General features: G+C 43.4%; 1 protein-coding gene across 1 annotated transcript in view; it reads left to right on the forward strand.

Annotated features, from left to right (window-relative positions):
* oca2 (oculocutaneous albinism II) overlaps nucleotides 1–18,785 on the forward strand; it is a 358,288-nt gene that overhangs the window by 67,850 nt on the left and 271,653 nt on the right. Inside the window, exons 7-8 of the mRNA XM_055636431.1 lie at nucleotides 13,114–13,277; nucleotides 18,385–18,464. Coding sequence (XP_055492406.1) covers nucleotides 13,114–13,277; nucleotides 18,385–18,464 — 244 coding nt within the window. The remainder of the gene's footprint in view (nucleotides 1–13,113; nucleotides 13,278–18,384; nucleotides 18,465–18,785) is intronic.

An 18,785-nucleotide genomic window follows, 5' to 3' on the forward strand; every position in this document is an offset into this window, starting at 1 on the left:
GTGGACCCCCAGCAGGACCAAAAACAAGATCTATCAAAGGGAAGATTAGCTCCCAGCGAGCCAATGGCCATCCACACTGCAGTAGAAGTTGCGATCATTTTCATACACAGCATTGTAAGGCACAAAATTGCACCCGTGCCCATTGATGTTTTCAATGATGAAGATGATGATGATGATGATGATGATGATGATTGACTGCCTTAGACAATCCACCCAGACCATAGGTCTGCGCCACTGGCTAACATAAAACATGATGTGTATTGTTCTGGTGAGACCACATCTGGAGTATTGTGTACAGTTTTGGTCTCCTAATTTGAGGAAGGACATCCTTCTGATTGAGGCAGTGTAGCGTAGGTTCACGAGATTGATCCCTGGGATGGCGGGAATGTCAAATGAGGAAAGATTGAAAAGATTAGGCTTGTATTCACTGGAGTTTAGAAGGATGAGGCCGATCTTATAGAACCATAATAAGACTGGACAAGCTAGATGCAGGAAAAATGTTCCCAATGTTGGGCGAGTCCAGAACCAGGGACCACAGTCTTAGAATAAAGGGGAGGTCATTTAAGACTGAGGTGAGAAAAAACTTATTCACCCAGAGAGTTGTGAAATTATGGAATTCCCTGCCACAGAGGGCAGTGGAGGCCAAGTCACTGGATGGATTTAAAAGAGAGTTAGATAGAGCTCTAGGGGCTAGTGGAGTCAAGGGAAATGGGGGAGAAGGCAGGCACGGGTTATTGATAGGGGACGATCAGCCATGATCACAATGAATGGCGGTGCTGGCTTGAAGGGCCGAATGGCCTCCTCCTGCACCTATTTTCTATGTTTCTATGTTTCTAAGAAGCTGGAACAAAGGTATAGGGACAGTGGCTCCGAATGACACAACAAAACGAAATATACTTTCAATAATATTTGGTTATCCAGTTGGAAGGTCAGAATAAAAAAAACTGGCTTGGTTGGATGAGTCGCCACATGCAGAGGTGGAATTGCAAACGTCTTGCTTCACATAGCATATGGCCTGCAGCAAGTGAACATTACAATTAGCTGGAGTTTAGAAGAACGAGGGGGGGACCTCTTTGAAGCATACAGAATAGTGAAAGGCTTGGATAGAGTGGATGTGAAGAGGATGTTTCCACCAGTGGGAGAGTCTTGGACTGGAGGTCCTAGCATCAGAATTAAAGGACGTTCTTTGTGGAAGGAGATGAGGAGAAATTTATTTCGTCAGAGGGTGGTGAATCTGTGGAATTCTTTGCCACTATATTTCTATATTTCTATATTTCTATATTTAGAAGGCTGTGGAGGCCAAGTCAGTGGATATTTTTAAGGCAGAGATAGATAGATTTTTGATTAGTACGGGTGTCAGATGTTATGGGGAGAAGGCAGGATAATGGGATTAGCAGCGAGAGATAGATGAGCCATGATTGAATGGTGGACTAGACTTGATGGGCCGAATGGCTTAATTCTACTCCTATAAATTTTGACCATATGACCTTAAAAAATGGAGGGTGTTGCTCTGTTGACCTCCATCTAACACCATCTCAACTTTCTCAGCTTTGGTGGTAGTGGGAAATCCAATTTGAGTCTTTCATCTGTCTTCAGAAGTAAAGTCCTTAGCCCTAAAATGCTTTTCTGCATTCACTCCAGGATCTTCACAACCTTCTGAAAAATGTCATGACTATTTTAGTGGTGACAATCCAACTGCTGTTTTGCATTCTTTTGAAATCAAGTTGCAGAAACTAAACCAGAGGACATAGGTTTAAGGTAAGGGGGGGATAGATTTAATAGGAACTTGAGGGGGTCCCATTTTTTACATAATAGGTGGTGAGTGTATGGAACAAACTGCTGGAGGAAGTAGTTGAGGCAGATATGATTGCAACATTTAAGAAACATTTCGACAGGTACATGGATAGGATCGGTTTAGAGGGATATGGGCCAAATGTGGGCATGTGAGACTAGTGTGGATGGTCGTTGTGGGCAAGGTGGCCCTGTATGATTTTATGACTACATAAATAAGAACATAATTGGCAGGTAACATTAATGCAAAGTATATGAGCATAATTTTAATTTTGTCATAGAATGCCCATTAATTAAGTGCAGGAGATTCTCACTGTCTCCATATTATATAATATTATATTATTATATTATGACAAAATTAACATGAAATAGAACCAATTTGTTTAACCAGTACAGCCTCCTGACTTTTGTAAATTTGATGAGTTTGAACTATGGGTAGTTCTAATTACTTTTTCTCTGTATCAGTTATTGGAATAAATTGGATGGCTCGAACAATATTTCTTGCCGTTAAGTAAATTGCAATTTTAGCCCCAGGAGATTGCAATTAAAAAACGTCTGGAATGAAAGACATTTGCATCCCTACGCCAATGTACCTTATTGATGAAGGAGCGTATCAGTGCATATCCCCTGGAAATGGATAACGAAATGAGGGTCTGGAGATGGGATAGATATCTTCATGCCAGGTTGATATTTGTGGTGTTACGAGTTTAATGGGCTTGGATATGAGGAGGAAGGGATGCAGGTGTTTAGCATTTGTTAGAGTGAGTTAATTGCCTGTAGTTTCCTTTATTTAGTGGATACTGGTAGCGTAGGTGGTGAGGGCAGGTATTGAGGGGGGTTGTTCTGGGACGCCAGAACTAACTGTTGAGCCTTCCCGAGGTGTTCTGGACCTAACTCAATGAAACAGCAGTGAAGGAAGGTGCCCACTTGATAACCCCAATGATGTACTTGCATCGACACAATCAGTTTAAGGAAATAATGAACTTGTTAACATGCAGGTTGCTGTTTCTTGTGTATGGGGTTAGTTATTGTCCTTGGCATAAGTTGGTATATTCAGTTTAACCATATAACAACCATATAACAATTACAGCACGGAAACCGGCCATCTCGGCCCTACAAGTCCATGCCGAACAACTTTTTTTCCCCTTAGCCCCACCTGCCTGCACTCGTACCATAACCCTCCATTACCTTCTCATCCATATGCCTATCCAATTTATTTTTAAATGATACCAATGAACCTGCCTCCACCACTTCCACTGGGAGCTCATTCCACACCGCCACACTCTCTGCGTAAAGAAGTTCCCCCTCATATTACCCCTAAACTTCTGTCCCTTAATTCTGAAGTCATGTCCTCTTGTTTGAATCTTCCCTATTCTCAAAGGGAAAAGCTTGTCCACATCAACTCTGTCTATCCCTCATCATTTTAAAGACCTCTATCAGGTCCCCCCTTAACCTTCTGCGCTCCAGAGAATAAAGACCTAACTTATTCAACCTATCTCTGTAACTTAGTTGTTGAAACCCAGGCAACATTCTAGTAAATTTAGATAGAGCTTTGGGCTTGGTTTTCTTAGTTGAGCGCCTCTCCTGGTGTTATAGGACAAGTACTTTGTGTTTTGGACACAAAAAGCTGGAGTAACTCAGCAGGTCAGGCAGCATCTCTGGAGAGAAGGAATGGGTGACATTTCAGGTCAAGACTAGTCTGAAGAAGGGTCTCGACCCGAAACGTCACCCATTCCTTCTCTCCAGTGATGCTGCCTGTCCCCCTGAGTTCCTCCAGCTTTTTGTGTCTATCTTCGGTTTAAACCAGCATCTGCAGTTCCTTCCTGCATACTTTGTGCTTTAATTGTAATTTATCTTTCTGCCTCAATGCCTCCTTTGCCAAAATGACCTATCATTTCTTAAGAAAAACACAAAGTGCCGGAGGAAGTCGGGCAATATCTTGTAGAGAAAGGGACATATGTTGTTTTTGTCCAGGACACTGCGTCAGGCTGTATTTTCCCAAGTTGGGAACTGGTAGAAGTTTTTGCACATTGGTAAAATGCACAGTTTGTTTGTTTCTTTTTAATGATATGAAGAAATGATCTGGGCCCAACTCAATGAAGCTCCAGTGAAGGGAGGTGGCCACTTGATAACCCCAATGATATACTTGCTTTCTATATAATTAAAAGTCTAATCTTCACCACCTGCTGTTTGCGCTTCATATTGATTTTAGAAAAAAACACTACCACGTACGGCCGTGATTTTTGGCCATCTTACTCAGAGTACCCCTCCGCTCATCAGGTGCCGAGGATTTTTCCCATCGATGAAAAATAAAAGAGTTATTGGTGTTTAAAAAATGTTGAGATTCTCTCTCCTGTCAATCACACCATGAAGGCCCCTTTTGGTGGGAGGGGGGGGAGAGACTACAAAACCCAGAAGTGTGGGCATGGATCAGTCTCTGCAAGATGGAGGAGGGAGAGGTCACGACTCGGTCTTTAGTGGACTTGCACCCTGCTTGAAATAGTATGAAGCTGCACTTGAATTTGGTGGCCTTGCACCCTGCTTGAGATGGAATTTCAAGGAATAGCCGTGAGTCAACTGCCAGCCCACCAACCGTGAGTGAGTGAGCTGCCAGCACAACAGGCTTGAGTGACTGAGCTGCCAGCCCAAGAATCCATTCGGCCCACAATGTTCATACTAGCTCTCTGGAAACCAGTCCCTTCAGCCCACAACACCCATACCATTGCTCCAGAAAGCCCCCACTGGCCACCAATATTGGAATTGGTGGAGAGGTAGAATATTGCATTGGGGGACCAGCCCTTCCGTGTGATGCTGGGACCCAACGGGTCCCACTTAGTCTAGTATATATATATATATATATATATATATAGCTAATGTGGAGAGGATGTTTTCGCTAGTAGGGGACTAAAGGGCCTGTCCCACTGTATGAGGTAATTCAAGAGTTCTCCTGAGTTTCCCCTGATTCGAACTCGGAGAATTACGGTAATAGCCGCTCGTAGGTACTCGGGGCTCTCGTGGACATTTTTCAACATGTTGAAAAAAACTTCACGAGCTTACCGCGTTTCCCGAGTACCTACTTTTAGCGTTACGAGCCGCCAAGAGACGTCCCAAGCTCCGATGTACCCGCTACGTACATTCTACATACTTACCACGAGTTTGATTTATTTTCACCTCGGGAGAGCTCTTGAATTACCTCGTACAGTGGGACAGGCCCTTAATTCTGCCCCTATAACATAAAGAATTGGTCCGACCCGATAAATCACCTATGCAAGTATATATATCCAGAGATGCTGCCTGAGTGGCTGAGTTACTCCAGCACTTTGTGTCTTTTCACATTAACCTTTCCATTCTTCGACTGATGGACAAAATATTTTTCAGTGTGTGTCAGCTATGGTGTTTTGTCATTCGAAGCCATGTTTGCTGTTGAGATCATAATGCGGTTAGAAGCCTTGCCTACCAATAGTATACATCATGTGTAGGAAGGAACTGCAGATGCTGGTTTACACCAAAGATAGACACAAAAAGCTGGAGGAACTCAGCGGGTCAGGCAGGATCTCTAGAGAAAAGGAATAGGTGACATTTCGGGTCGAGACAGAATGAGAGTCAGGAGAAAGGAAAACGAGAGATATAGGCGGTGATATAAATCATGCTTTTGATTATCTTTCAGTGTGAATAAAATTGAAATAAAATCTTATTTTGAGTGCTCTTGCCTTCAGAATCACTGGTGCCAGTAATGGTTCAGTGGTGGAGAGGGGCTGTATTCGGCTCATCTAGCTTTGACTGAAGTCTACCTGTTAAAAATAGATATGAGAGTGCTGAGGCCCTTCAGTGCCGCTTGTGTCTTGACACCACCACAAAGTGCTCACGAAATGTCCTCAGAAAATAACAGCAATTGTGGACAATTATAGCAGGCGCTGTCGAATTTGTAACTGCCCGCACCTGTGCACATACAATTAACGGCAACACAAAGACTTTCCCTTCCTCCATTCAAAATCAAAGTCTACTTGCTGAATCGTGAACGGCTACATGCTTTTAGCTAGTAATATGGTAATGGATGGAGGGAGGTTTTTGCTTCATTAAGGGTAGACGTTGTTCAGTCTGTGATTTTTAACTAGCTGGTTAATGCATTTGAGTAGAACAATTTTCAGCCTATGGTTTTAACCCAGGTAGGTTAATGACTTCATTATAAAAGCAAGCAAAGGGATTTCAACAGAACACTTTAAGCCATATATTTAATTATACGACATATAAAGGTTTTTTTTTAGAAAAGGTGCTGCACATGTCACACTGAGTGCAGTCTGAGGTTTAAAACTGTTTCTGTCTTATGACAGCGGGTTTGAGAGCCAATATTATTTTTTCCACTGGTTAACAGATGCGATAAAGTAGGCTTTCACCTTGTCTTTTAGAGTGTTGTACAGTCAGCCCTCCATTATAGAAAGTGCACTTCTTCCATTTCCACTGCCACAATTTTACAATCAGCATCACATTGGGAATGTATCCCTTTGAACCTTTTGATGATAGAAAAGTGGTGGCAGTCTGTGTATTGACCTGAAGGTTAATTCTTCGGGACTATTCAGATGGTGCGAACTCTGATTTTTGATCCTGAGTAAATGTTTTTAACTTTGCATGAGAACATGGAGATATCTCTGGATAATCAGAAATCAGAGTCACACACTGTGACCTGCCCAACCTGCCCACACCGACCACAGACAGCACCCATAGTCAGGATCGAACCTGGGTCTCTGGCGCTGTAAGACAGCAACTCTGCTGCTGCGCCACTGAACTAACTTGCTTTTTTTCTCTTTCCCAGTTCAGATCTAAAAAGAGAACTGCTTCAAGATTCAAGAGATTCAAGATTCAATTTTAATTGTCATTGTCAGTGTACAGTACAGAGACAACGAAATGCATTCTCTTTCTGCAGATGCTGCCTGAACTGCTGACTTACTCCAGCATATTTTATTTTTGTATCAGCTTGCAGTTTTTGATTTTCAAAATGTTTTATTAGCCTCCCGCTTTCTTTTGTAATCTATATTTATCACTGTAGCCCTCAATTCCCTACTCCATCGTATGTTCCTCCAGCGTTCCCTGAAAAACCTCCATACTATTGACATCCACCATTCCCCGTGGTAGCAAGTTGTACATTCTCATCACTCTTTTGGGTCAAAATGTTCTGTTTCAAATTCTGAATTTATTGGTGACTGTCCAATATTGGTGGGCCCCAGTTCTCTTTCCTAAATACGGAAAAATTACTTGTTTATTCACTCCATCCAAACCTTTCAGAATTGTAAAGATCTCTCCGTTATGTGGCTCATTAGATTTCCTTTCTCAAGAGAGAAGTAACTGAGTCGATTCCATTTTTTCTGTTGCGTTTACCGTCATGTTTTAGCTCTCATTCTATGCACTGTCTTGAACGCCACTATACATAGAAACATAGAAAATAGGTGCAGGAGTAGGCCATTCGGCCCTTCGAGCCTGCACCGCCATTCAATATGATCATGGCTGATCATCCAACTCAGTATCCTGTACCTGCCTCCTCTCCGTACCCCTTTTATAATATGGTGACCAGAACTAAATATATTTCTGGTCTACGAAAGGTCAGATACAGGCTTAGAGAACTTCAATTCATTCTAATTCTGTTCCTCTAGAGATAAATCCTCGTTTACATCAATTTATGTAATTACTAACCTGTGATGCAGCGTTACTTTGTGCTCCAGGGTGGTTCAGCGGCACAGCGGTCGAGTTGATGGCTCACAGCGCCAGAGACCCAGGTTCGATCCTGACTAGGGCCGCTGCCTGTACGGAGTTTGTACATTCTCCATGAGACCGTGTGGAATTTTTCTGGGTGCTCCGGTTTCTTCCCACACTCCACAGATGTACATGTTTGTAGGTTAATGGGCTTCTGTGAATTGTAAATTGTCTCTTGTGTGTAGCAGTAGAATAGTGTTAGTGTACAGGGTGATCGCTGGTCAGCATAGACTCGGTGGGCCAAAGGGCCTGTTTCCACGCTGTAATTCTAAAGTCTAAAGTAAAGCCTCATTGTTCCTCTAAACCGCATAGATCTACAGATTGTGGCTCAGAAATTTCGGGGACCTCTACAAGTCGAGGCAGAGGTGGATGCCTTGCTAACAGAGTATAACATAGACACACATTGCAAAGAGACTAGGTCAAAAGGGTCTCGACCAGAAATATCACTTATCCTTTCTCCACAGAGATGCTGCCTGTCCTCCTGAGTTACTCCAGCATTTTGTGTCTATCTTGCAAAGAGACTAATTTGATGTAAGCAACCTGCAAGTGCTAGCTACCTCTGTAACACCACCTTGTGGAACAGACAAGTGGTACAGGCAAAACAGGAAAAACAAACCTGACACCTTAAGGGCCTGTCCCACTTTCCCAAGTTATTCAGGAATTCTCTCGAGTTTTCCCCTTGATTCAAACTCGCAGAATGTTTGTAATGAGTCCGTAGAGGCCCTAGGAGTCCGTGGATATAACGTAGCGGCTCGTTACTCCAGCGGTGCAGGCTAGAAGGGCAGAATGGCCTACTCCTGCACCTATAACATATATAACAATTACAGCACGGAAACAGGCCATCTCGACCCTTCTAGTCCGTGCCGAACACATAATCTCCCCTAGTCCCATATACCTGCGCTCAGACCATAACCCTCCATTCCCTTCCCATCCATATAACTATCCAATTTATTTTTAAATGATAAAAACGAACCTGCCTCCACCACCTTCACTGGAAGCTCATTCCACACAGCTACCACTCTCTGAGTAAAGAAGTTCCCCCTCATGTTACCCCAAAACTTCTGTCCCTTAATTCTCATGTCATGTCCCCTTGTTTGAATCTTCCCTACTCCCTACTGAAACCCAGGCAACATTCTAGTAAATCTCCTCCGTACTCTCTCTATTTTGTTGACATCCTTCCTATAATTAGGCGACCAAAATTGTACACCATACTCCAGAATTGGCCTCACCAATGCCTTGTACAATTTTAACATTACATCCCAGCTTCTATACTCAATGCTCTGATTTATAAAGGCCAGCACACCAAAAGCTTTCTTTACCACCCTATCTACATGAGATGCCACTTTCAGGGAACTGTGCACAGTTATTCCCAGATCCCTCTGTTCACCTACATTCTTCAATTCCCTACCATTTACCATGTACGTCCTATTTTGATTTGTCCTGCCAAGATGTAGCACCTCACACTTATCAGCATTAAACTCCATCTGCCATCTTTCAGCCCACTCTTCCAACCTACTTTCTTTTTTTCAATGTTTTCTATGTTTTGCCAGCTGTAGGTACTCGGGGCTATTTTTTTACTCATGGACATTTTACTCGTGGACAAAAGTCCCGATTTACCTGATGCCCCGAGTACCTACGGCCAGCATAACGAGCCGCTACGATATATCCAGACTCCTACAGACTCGCTACGAACATTCTATGAGTTTGAATCGAGGGGGAAACTCTGGTGAATTCGTGAATAACTCGGGAAAGTGGGACAGGCCCTTTAATGATTTCAGCACATCGAAAAGTATTTAAAAGATGGACACGAAAAGCTAGAGTAACTCAGCGGGACAGGCAGCATCTCTGGAGAGAAGGATGTTTCGGGGGTCGAGATCCTTCCGAAACGTCACCCATTCCTTCTCCCCAGTGATGTTGCCTATCCCGCTGAGTTACTCCAGCTTTTTGTTTCTATCTTCGGTTCAAACCAGCATCTCCAATATCTTCTTGCACAAAAAGTATTTCAAAGTCATTGAAACATAGCAGTCATTTACACAGCAAGCCCCCATAACCAGCCATCTGGATAATATGTTTGAGTGATATTGGCTGAGGTATATATATAGAAATAGAAAAGAACACTGGGGAGAAATCCCTAACTTTTCTTCAAAATGGCATCATGCGATTTCTTAATGGTCAATTGAGAAATGTGATGAGATGAGTTTAACTTGGCATCAAGTTTGGCACAAGCAGTGTTCCTGTGCTGGACTGTCCCATGCTCTAGTTATAGGCATGTCAAGGCCTGACTGATATTGATGGAAGATTTCCCTCCCCAGAGGTTCATGGTTACAGAGAACGTTTTATATACACACACATGCCCATGGTGCAATTCCAACCAATACATTAACTTAAGATTGTCACAAAATGCTGGAGTAACTCAGCGGGTCAGGCAGCATCACTGGAGAAAATGGTGGTGTTTTAGATCTGGTCCATTCTTCAGACTGGTGGTGTTGTAGTTGGTGGGGGGGGGGGGGGGGGGGGGGGGGGGGGGCAGAAACTGGACATAAGATAATGAACCAGGACAAATTGTGGCTGGCAACAGGACATCAGGCAAAGAGGTTCTCGCCTATTTCCTTCGCTCCATAGATGCTGCTGCACCCGCTGAGTTTCTCCAGCTTTTTTGTGTACCTGAGGTTCTCTGCTAGGCTGATTATGGGCAAGAGTTGGTGTGATCTAAGAGCAATATATCGTTGCGAACTGTGGAACTGGTTAATGGATTATTTTGTGGCAAAGAAGGGGAGGAGGTGAAGGGGGAAGGGGAGGGGAGGGAGAGGGAGAGTGTGGTGTTTGTAGAAGTGAACTAATATTGGAGAGTTTAACGTTCATACTGCTGGGTTGTAAGCTGCCCAAGAAAAATATGAGGTGCAGTTCCTCCAATTTGCAGGTGGCTTCACTCAGGCAATGGTGGAGGCCCAGGATAGAGAGGTTAGCATGGGAATGGAAAGGGGAGTTAAAGTGGTTAGCAACCGGGAGATCCAGTGGTACAATAACTTACCAGGCATCTGGATGCCAGCCCAGTGCTCAACAGCCTTGCTACTCTATTCTACTCTCGAAAGACATTCTTGCCATAGAGGAGTACAGAGAAGGTTCATCAGACTGATTCCTAGGATGTCAGGAATTTCTTATGAAGAAAGACTGGATAGACTCGGCTTGTACTCGCTAGAATTTAGAAGATTGAGGGGGGATCTTATAGAAACTTACAAAATTCCTAAGGGGGTTGGGCAGGCTAGATGCAGGAAGATTGTTCCCGATGTTGGGGAAGTCCAGAACAAGGGGTCACAGTTTAAGGATACGAGGGAAGTCTTTTAGGACCGAGATGAGAAAATCATTTTTTACACAAAGAGAGTGGTGAATCTGTGGAATTCTCCGCCACAGAAGGTAGTTGAGGCCAGTTCATTGGCTATATTTAAAAGGGAGTTAGATGTGGCCCTTGTGGCTAAAGGGATCAGGGGGTATGGAAAGAAGGCAGGTATGGGATACTGAGTTGGATGATCAGCCATGATCATATTGAATGGCGGTGCAGGCTCAAAGGGCCGAATGGCCTACACCTGCACCTATTTTCTATGTTTCTATGTTTCTATGTTTCTATGTTTCTATTGTACACTCACAACTATATTTATCCAAATCCAAATTTACCTTCCAATTCTGGTTTAGGTATGAACTACATGGGTAGGTTTTTGGCTGAAGCTAATATTGTGTAATGATGGTATTAAAAGCCACAGTAGATATTTGAATGAACAGATAAAAATCATGTTGTGAAATACGTCAATTAATTTTTCTTCTGAAAACGTTGAATCTGTTTAAACTCTGAATATTTTTTAAAAAAAAAGGAAACCGTGGGTCAAAATATTCACAAAGTATTTTGCACAATTTCTGGGTGAGCGACCACTTAATTGGTGAATGAGCAACCAGAGAATAATTCAAGCTGTCACAGTTAATAGAAGAAACTAATTAAAAATGTGACAGGGATCACAGAAAAAGTATTAAATGCAAATATTCCAGATTGATGTGCACTCATTTAATATGCGAAATCTTAGAGATTTTATATGAGACTTTCCAACTGAAGTTGTGACTAAGATATTAATTTTATTTATTTAGAGAGAGAGTTATGAATATCATTTAACAGGGATTTCTTAGGTGGTTTCTCAATGTTTCATTCTTTTTGATTTTACAAATTTCTTTTACATTATACAAATTGTTCTTGTTGCATTGTACATCATACTTTCTCTTGCCTTCTATTGTATCTTGTCTCTTGTCCTCATCTCCCATTGTACTTCTCAATTTTAGGCTGCACCTTGGGGTTGAAGGTGATTGTTGTCTTCTCGTAATCTGTTGGGGGTTCAGAGATGTCCTATGTGTAACCCCGTAACCACTCTCAAGTACGGTGGCATAGCGATAGTGTTGCTGCCTTGCAGCGCTTGCAGCGCCAGAGATCCGAGTTCCATCCCGACCACGGGTGCTGGCCTGTTTCCACGCTGTATCTCTCGACTATTCAGGAGAAGATGGTGGCAGGAGGAACTGCAGCAGAAGCTGGAAGTGCTGGAGGAACTCTGCAGGTCAGGCAGCATCCGTGGGGGGAATGGCAGGTGACTTGAAATGTCGCTTATCCATTCTCTCCACAGATGCTGCCTGAACCGTTGAGTTACCCCAGTCGATGCATATGATGCATTTGAAACTCATATTTCTATTGAGACTATTACATTATTGATTTTTTTGGTGTTCATTATACATTATCTGTGTGTATTGCATTTACCGACTTGTCAAGCTGCTGCAAGAAATAATTTAATTGTTCCATTATCAGTCCATATAAGTAATATGGGCAGAATTGGGCCATTTGGCCCATCAAGTCTTTTCAGTCATTGTTGATTTATCTTTCCCTCTGACCTCCTTCTCCTCCTTCTCCCCTGTCATTCTGTCAACCTCCACCTTCAAAATATCCACTGACTTGGCCTCCACAGACATCTGTGGCAATTAATTCCACAGGTTCACCACCCTCTGACTAAATAAATTCCTCCTCATCTCTTTTCTAAAGGTACGTCCTTTTATCCACAGGTTAATAATAATAATAATAATAATAAATTTTATTTATGGGCGCCTTTCAAGAGTCTCAAGGACACCTTACAAAAATTTAGCAGGTATAGGAAAAACATGTAAGCGGAATAAAATAAATAGTAGAGACATGACTAGTACACAAAGTAAAGACAGAATTCAATTCAAAACACAATATGAGGCAAATCAAGCACAGATGAAAAGGGAGGGGGACGTGGGGCTAAGGATAGGCAGAGGTGAAGAGATGGGTCTTGAGGCGGGACTGGAAGATGGTGAGGGACACGGAATTGCGGATCAGTTGGGGGAGGGAGTTCCAGAGCCTGGGAGTTGCCCTGGAGAAGCTTCTATCCCCAAAACTGCTCTCTGGACCCTCACCCTCTGGACAATTCTCAGCCATTTTGAATGTAGTCAGTGGTTATCGGGATATTATTTTTGCCGCCATTCTCTTATTTTCCATTGATACCGTTGCAATCCTTGAATACATTATTTCAGTATTAAATCTCTCAAACTTTGGCGACACTGTTCTTCTCAAGTTGGAATTGGCAGGACCATTTGCAGAAGGCCAGGTTCATAGGAATACAGAGGAGTACATCAATGTCCGAATCGAGCAAGTTGTCGAGGGGGGTGAAAGAAGAAGACGTCGCCAGCAGGACCTGGTAACTTGATACATTGATCTTCTCTCCTTTTGGGCATTTATGGGGTCCATGGGAGTTTCAGTTCCATTTAGTTTGTTGTCACATGTACCGAGGTACAGTGAAAAGCTTTTGTTGCGTGCTAACCAGTCAGCGGAATGACAGGACAGGATTGCAATCGAGCCATTGTGTATTTTTTAAATTATTTTTAATTTAACCTTTATTTAACCAGGAGAAGTCTCATTGAGATTAAAAATCTCGTTTACAAGAGAGTCCTGGCCAAGACAGGCAGCAGCACAGTTCCACAGTTACAGACAATAATTTAAAAACAACAAAGAACATATAAATAGAGTCACAGTCAGAACATCATCAAACAAAGCATGTACAGACAGAAGAGCCCACTTCAACATCATTAGATCTGAATCTGAATTTCCTTTATTGTCATTCAGACCTTATGGTCTGAACGAAATTTCAGATGGGATTTAAATCTGTTTATAGAAACCAGCTCCTTAATTTTCAGTTCATTCTGCAGCTGGTTCCATGCGAAGGGAGCAGCATAACTAAATGCCCTTTTCCCCAGTTCAGTACGGACTTTAGGTACAGTTAGTAAGAACAAGTCCTCAGAGCGGAGCTGATAAGTTCCTGTGCTTTTTCGAATTACATACTTCTGCAGGTATGAAGGAAGAACACCGAGGATAGTCTTATAAATAAGGATATGCCAATGATGGAGTCTGCGGGTGGACAGGGCAAACCATCCAACTTGAGCATACAATGAGCAGTGGTGCGTGAGGGTTTTAAAGTTTGTAACAAATATCAGTGCTCCGTGGTAGACCGTGTCCAAAGACTGTAGGCATTTAGGTACATGATTGGGGAACTAACTAAAAACATGGGCGGAAATCGCTTTTAAAACATGGGGGGGACGGGACATAATGAGGATAATGACATCTAGGACAGGGGTCGACAACCTACGGCCCACGGGTCGGATCCGGCCCGTAATCCGAAGGCGTTTTTTTTTTCAATTCGTTTTCGCGACCTGGAAACTGCAGTCAGACCTGGGGCACGGATACAACCTGGGCGCTAAAGCCAATGCTGGGGCAAACGAAACCGACGTGGGACTGGGCGCTACAGCCAGACCTGCCAGATCTATATCGGTGAGACCAAGCGGAGGTTGGGCGATCGTTTCGCCGAACACCTCCGCTCGGTCCGCAATAACCAAGCTGACCTCCCGGTGGCTCAGCACTTCAACTCCCCCTCCCACTCCGTCTCCGACCTCTCTGTCCTGGGTCTCCTCCATGGCCACAGCGAGCAGCACCGGAAATTGGAGGAACAGCACCTCATATTCCGTTTGGGGAGTCTGCATCCCGGGGGCATGAACATCGAATTCTCACAATTTTGTTAGTCCTTGCAGTCTCCTCCCCCTCCTCAGCCCCCCTGCTGTCTCCTCCCATCCCCCAGCCTTCGGGCTCCTCCTCCTTTTCCCTTTCTTGTCCCCGCCCACCCCCGTCCCCGATCAGTCTGAAGAAGGGTTTCGGCCCGAAACGTTGCCTATTTCCTTCGCTCCATAGATGCTGCTGCACCCGCTGAGTTTCTCCAGCTTTTTTGTGTAACCTGCCAGGCGACCTGGTCGCTACAGCCAGTACCGGGGCAGGCGAGCAGAGCTGTTGCTCCCAGGTCACAAAACATGGGGGGGGGGGGATTGTCCCCCACCTCTCAAAACATGGAGGGGACAGCCCCCTAGTGCAAGGTAAAGTCCGATCAAAGATAGTCCGCGAGTCATAAACGGGGTGGACAGAAGATCAGGACTCCTCTCTAGTTGTGGGAGGTTGCTTCAGTTGCCTGATATCACTTGTGGAAAAAACTGTTGCTGGGTCTGGAGGCGTGCATTTTCACACCCATATCTTTTGCCCGAGGGGAGGAGAAGGAATGGCCAGGGTGCGACATGATCAAACATCACCAAGGCCGTTTATTCCCATCTCAAGCACCATCAGGTATTCACTGTATGCTGCATGAGGTGGTTATGTTACTGAACTAATATCAAGAAGTATGATTAATGATCTGGAACTACATTTTTAATCTTCTCCTGAGCAATTGAAAGATTTAAACACCAGATTGTGTAAATAAACCTATAACATGGATTTTAGTAAGGGGAAAATGTATAATTAATGGTCACACCCTAACACCATTGATGTACAGAGGGATCTCAGGGTCCAAGTTCATAACTCCATGAAAGTGGCAACACAGATAGATAGAATAAATAAGGCAGATGGTATGCTTGCGACATTTCTGGTCGTCCCATTACAGGAAGGATGTGGTGCTAATAATACTTTATTTATTTATTTAATTCTTTATTTCGAACAGAATAAAAGAATAAAAAGCAAGTGTGAAACATACAAAAAACAAAACAAGAATATTTATAATGTGTCATAAACAATATCTATAATTAAATGAAATCGTATGTGTCCGAAAAGGAGCAGGAAGAAGCCAAAGCTAATTAATTCCCTCCCCTTATTCAACTGCTTGTAATTATCTTATACAAATTTAGCCGCTATATGTACACCATATGTACACCAGCAGCTATATGTACACCATATGTACACCAACCACTATATGTGCACCAAATTATTTAAAGATGATGTGGTGGGGCACTTTTCACTCACATACACAGGGTAACAAGTCCCTGGATCGCGATGTCGGGGATGGTGGTGGAGGCAAGTCAACTTTATTTGTCACATACACATACAAGATGTACAGTGAAATGAAAGTGGCCATGCCTGCGGGATTGTGCCAAGCAACAGAACAGAACAGAGCCAGTATTTACATTAAAAAAAGGAAGACACAACAGTATTTACGCCCTGTTGTGTGAGATGATTAGAGTTTACAGTCCTGATGGCCTGTGGAAAGAAAGAAACTGGAAAAATGCTCCGATACCAACAATAAAAATGTGGATTTCAAACATGTTCGAAACATTACATCTGGAAGAGATGAGACTCCTCCTAGCAGGCAAAGCAGACCACTTCCAAAAGACGTGGTCTGCATTTATGGACTTATTATGGCCTCAGCGCAGAGGGAGAAGAGGGAAGAGACTGCAGCCCTATGATTTTTGCCTCCACCACAGTGAGGAGGTGTTTGGAGGACTCACTGTGGTGCCAGGTGTTTATCTGGTAATGGTGGGTGAACGATATAGACGTAAGGTTGGTATATAAAGGAAATTCAATTCAATTTTTGCGGAGTTTTTTTTAAAAAATAAAATGGAGCGGTAATGGGGGGGTTACAAATACGGTTGGTTATCCCTTTTGCTTTTGTTTTCTAATAGAGGTCTACATTTTCTTTACTTCTTTTCTAGGGTCTATTTCTTAACTTTCTTCTCTAACTCCTTTTCTAAGGGGCTTTCTCTTCCCAACACTTTCCTGCACCTTCACGACTCTTTCTCACTTCCCTTACTTCTTTTATTTCTATCTTTTTTAAAGTTCAAAAAATGAAGGGGTACAACAAATGTGATGAGATATATGTGGTGTGTATTACTGCAACTTATTGTACTTCTAATAAAAATTAAATTAAAAAAAAAAAAAAAGGAAAGAAACTCTGTCTCATTCTCTCTGTTTTCGCAGCATGACAGCGGAGACACTTGCCTGACCGTAGCAGCTACAATAGTGGCATTTAAGAGACCTTCTAGATTGGCACACGGATATGCAGGGGATGGAGGGATATGGATTAAGTGCAGGCAGATACTAATTGTTCTTGGTATCATGTTCGGCACAGACATTGTATGTTGACATGCCTGCTCCAATGCTGTACTGTTCTACTGTATGTTCTATAACGATGAACTAGATTGTTGTAAAAGCCCATCTGTTTGGGCCTGTGTGTTATCCTATTCCAGCACCAATATGGACAATTATCCTCTGAAATGACCCAATAATTGGGATTTAGGAAAGGATATGAATAGCTGACATTGTCAATATCACTGACATCCCCTGAGAGTACACAGTAAGGTCTGTAGATTTTCAATGTGTTCATTGTTACTGTAGGAGTAGCTGGGAAGAGCAAGTGGGGGCAGTTTCAAGCATTATTTCACAGCCACGGAAGGCTGTGGAGGCAGAGTCAATGGACATTTTTAAGGCAGAGATAGGCAAATTCTTGATTAGTACGGGTGTCAGAGGTTAAGGGGAGAAGGCAGGAGAATGCTGTTAGGAGGGGGAGACAGATCAGCCATGATTGAATGGCAGAATAGACTTGATGGGCCAAATGGCCCAAATATGCTCCTATCATGAACTTATGAACATGAACATTCTTTCATCATGTGGCGCGTCAGTAATGGTGGCCTCGCCAACGGTCTGTTTCATTTCATATTTTTTGTTATTTCTAGTGTGTTTTAAAAGTATGTGTTAATGTTCTCTGGTTTGTTTTTATTTGGGGGGGAGGGGGAAACTTTTTTCCAATCTCTAACCTTGTCGGAGATGCGATTGTTTTCCGGATCGTATCTCCGGTTGCTCTGCGGCCTAACATCGTGGAGCTGGGGGCCTTACCTTTACTCGAGACTGACTTTGAGCCCCACCGCGGGACCGCGGACATGCCATCGGAGCCTGCGATCCCTTGCCTGGGATTGACGCTCCAAACGCGGCCTGCGAATTTCAATGTCGAGGAGCTCGTAATCACGGGTAGCGACTGATGTCAGGAAGGTCCAAAGCCACAAGAGGTTCGACTGGACCCGACCCGGAGTCCGATCACCTGGCGCGGGGACCTGAGATCCCACCCCGCGCACCTCCCCCCCCACACCCCCCGGAAGCGGAGGTCCAGACCGCCTTCAAAGGGAGCAAGATCATCCCGTCAACGGAGGGCTCGAGAGGCCCCCTACCGCGGGAGAACAAAGAAGGGAAAAGATTGAAATTTTCTTTCACCTTCCGTCGCAGTGAGGAATGTGGAGGAGTCACTGTGGTGGATGTTTATGTTAAAATGTATTTTGTGTGTCTTGTTGCTTTTTATTGGTATGACTGTTGGGCAAATCAAATTCCTCGTGTGTTACAAAACAAACTTGGCTAACAAAGGATGATTATGATTAAGATTTGTGCAACTTTTGCTTGCGATGAAACTCTGTTTTGAATAATGACTTTCCTCTGCTTTATACCTTTTACAGTCGGTTCACAATTGGTCCATTCCATTAAATCCACAAAGAAATCAACTCATCAAGACAAAAACTTTTGAACTGGCCAGCAGGTAATTAATGTAGTTGGGTTGTATTTCCTTGTCTAACTAATTACTGATAAAATGGTTAGAGATTGACCTTGCAGCCATTTCTGTTTATAAATCATACGCTAAAACTTTAATGATGTCTTAATCAAAGATGAGTTGCATCCTGGCCACTCCCTCTTCTCCCCCTCTCCCATCGGGCAAGAGGTATGGAAGTGTGAAAACGCACACCTCCAGATTCATCAACAGTTTCTTCCCAGCTGTTATCAGGCAACTGAACCATCCTACCAACAACTAGAGAGCACTCCTGTACTACTATCTACCACATTGGCGACCCTCAGACTATCT

This window comes from Leucoraja erinacea, chromosome 6, assembly GCF_028641065.1.
Source record: "Leucoraja erinacea ecotype New England chromosome 6, Leri_hhj_1, whole genome shotgun sequence".
NCBI classification, from domain to species: Eukaryota; Metazoa; Chordata; class Chondrichthyes; order Rajiformes; family Rajidae; genus Leucoraja; species Leucoraja erinaceus.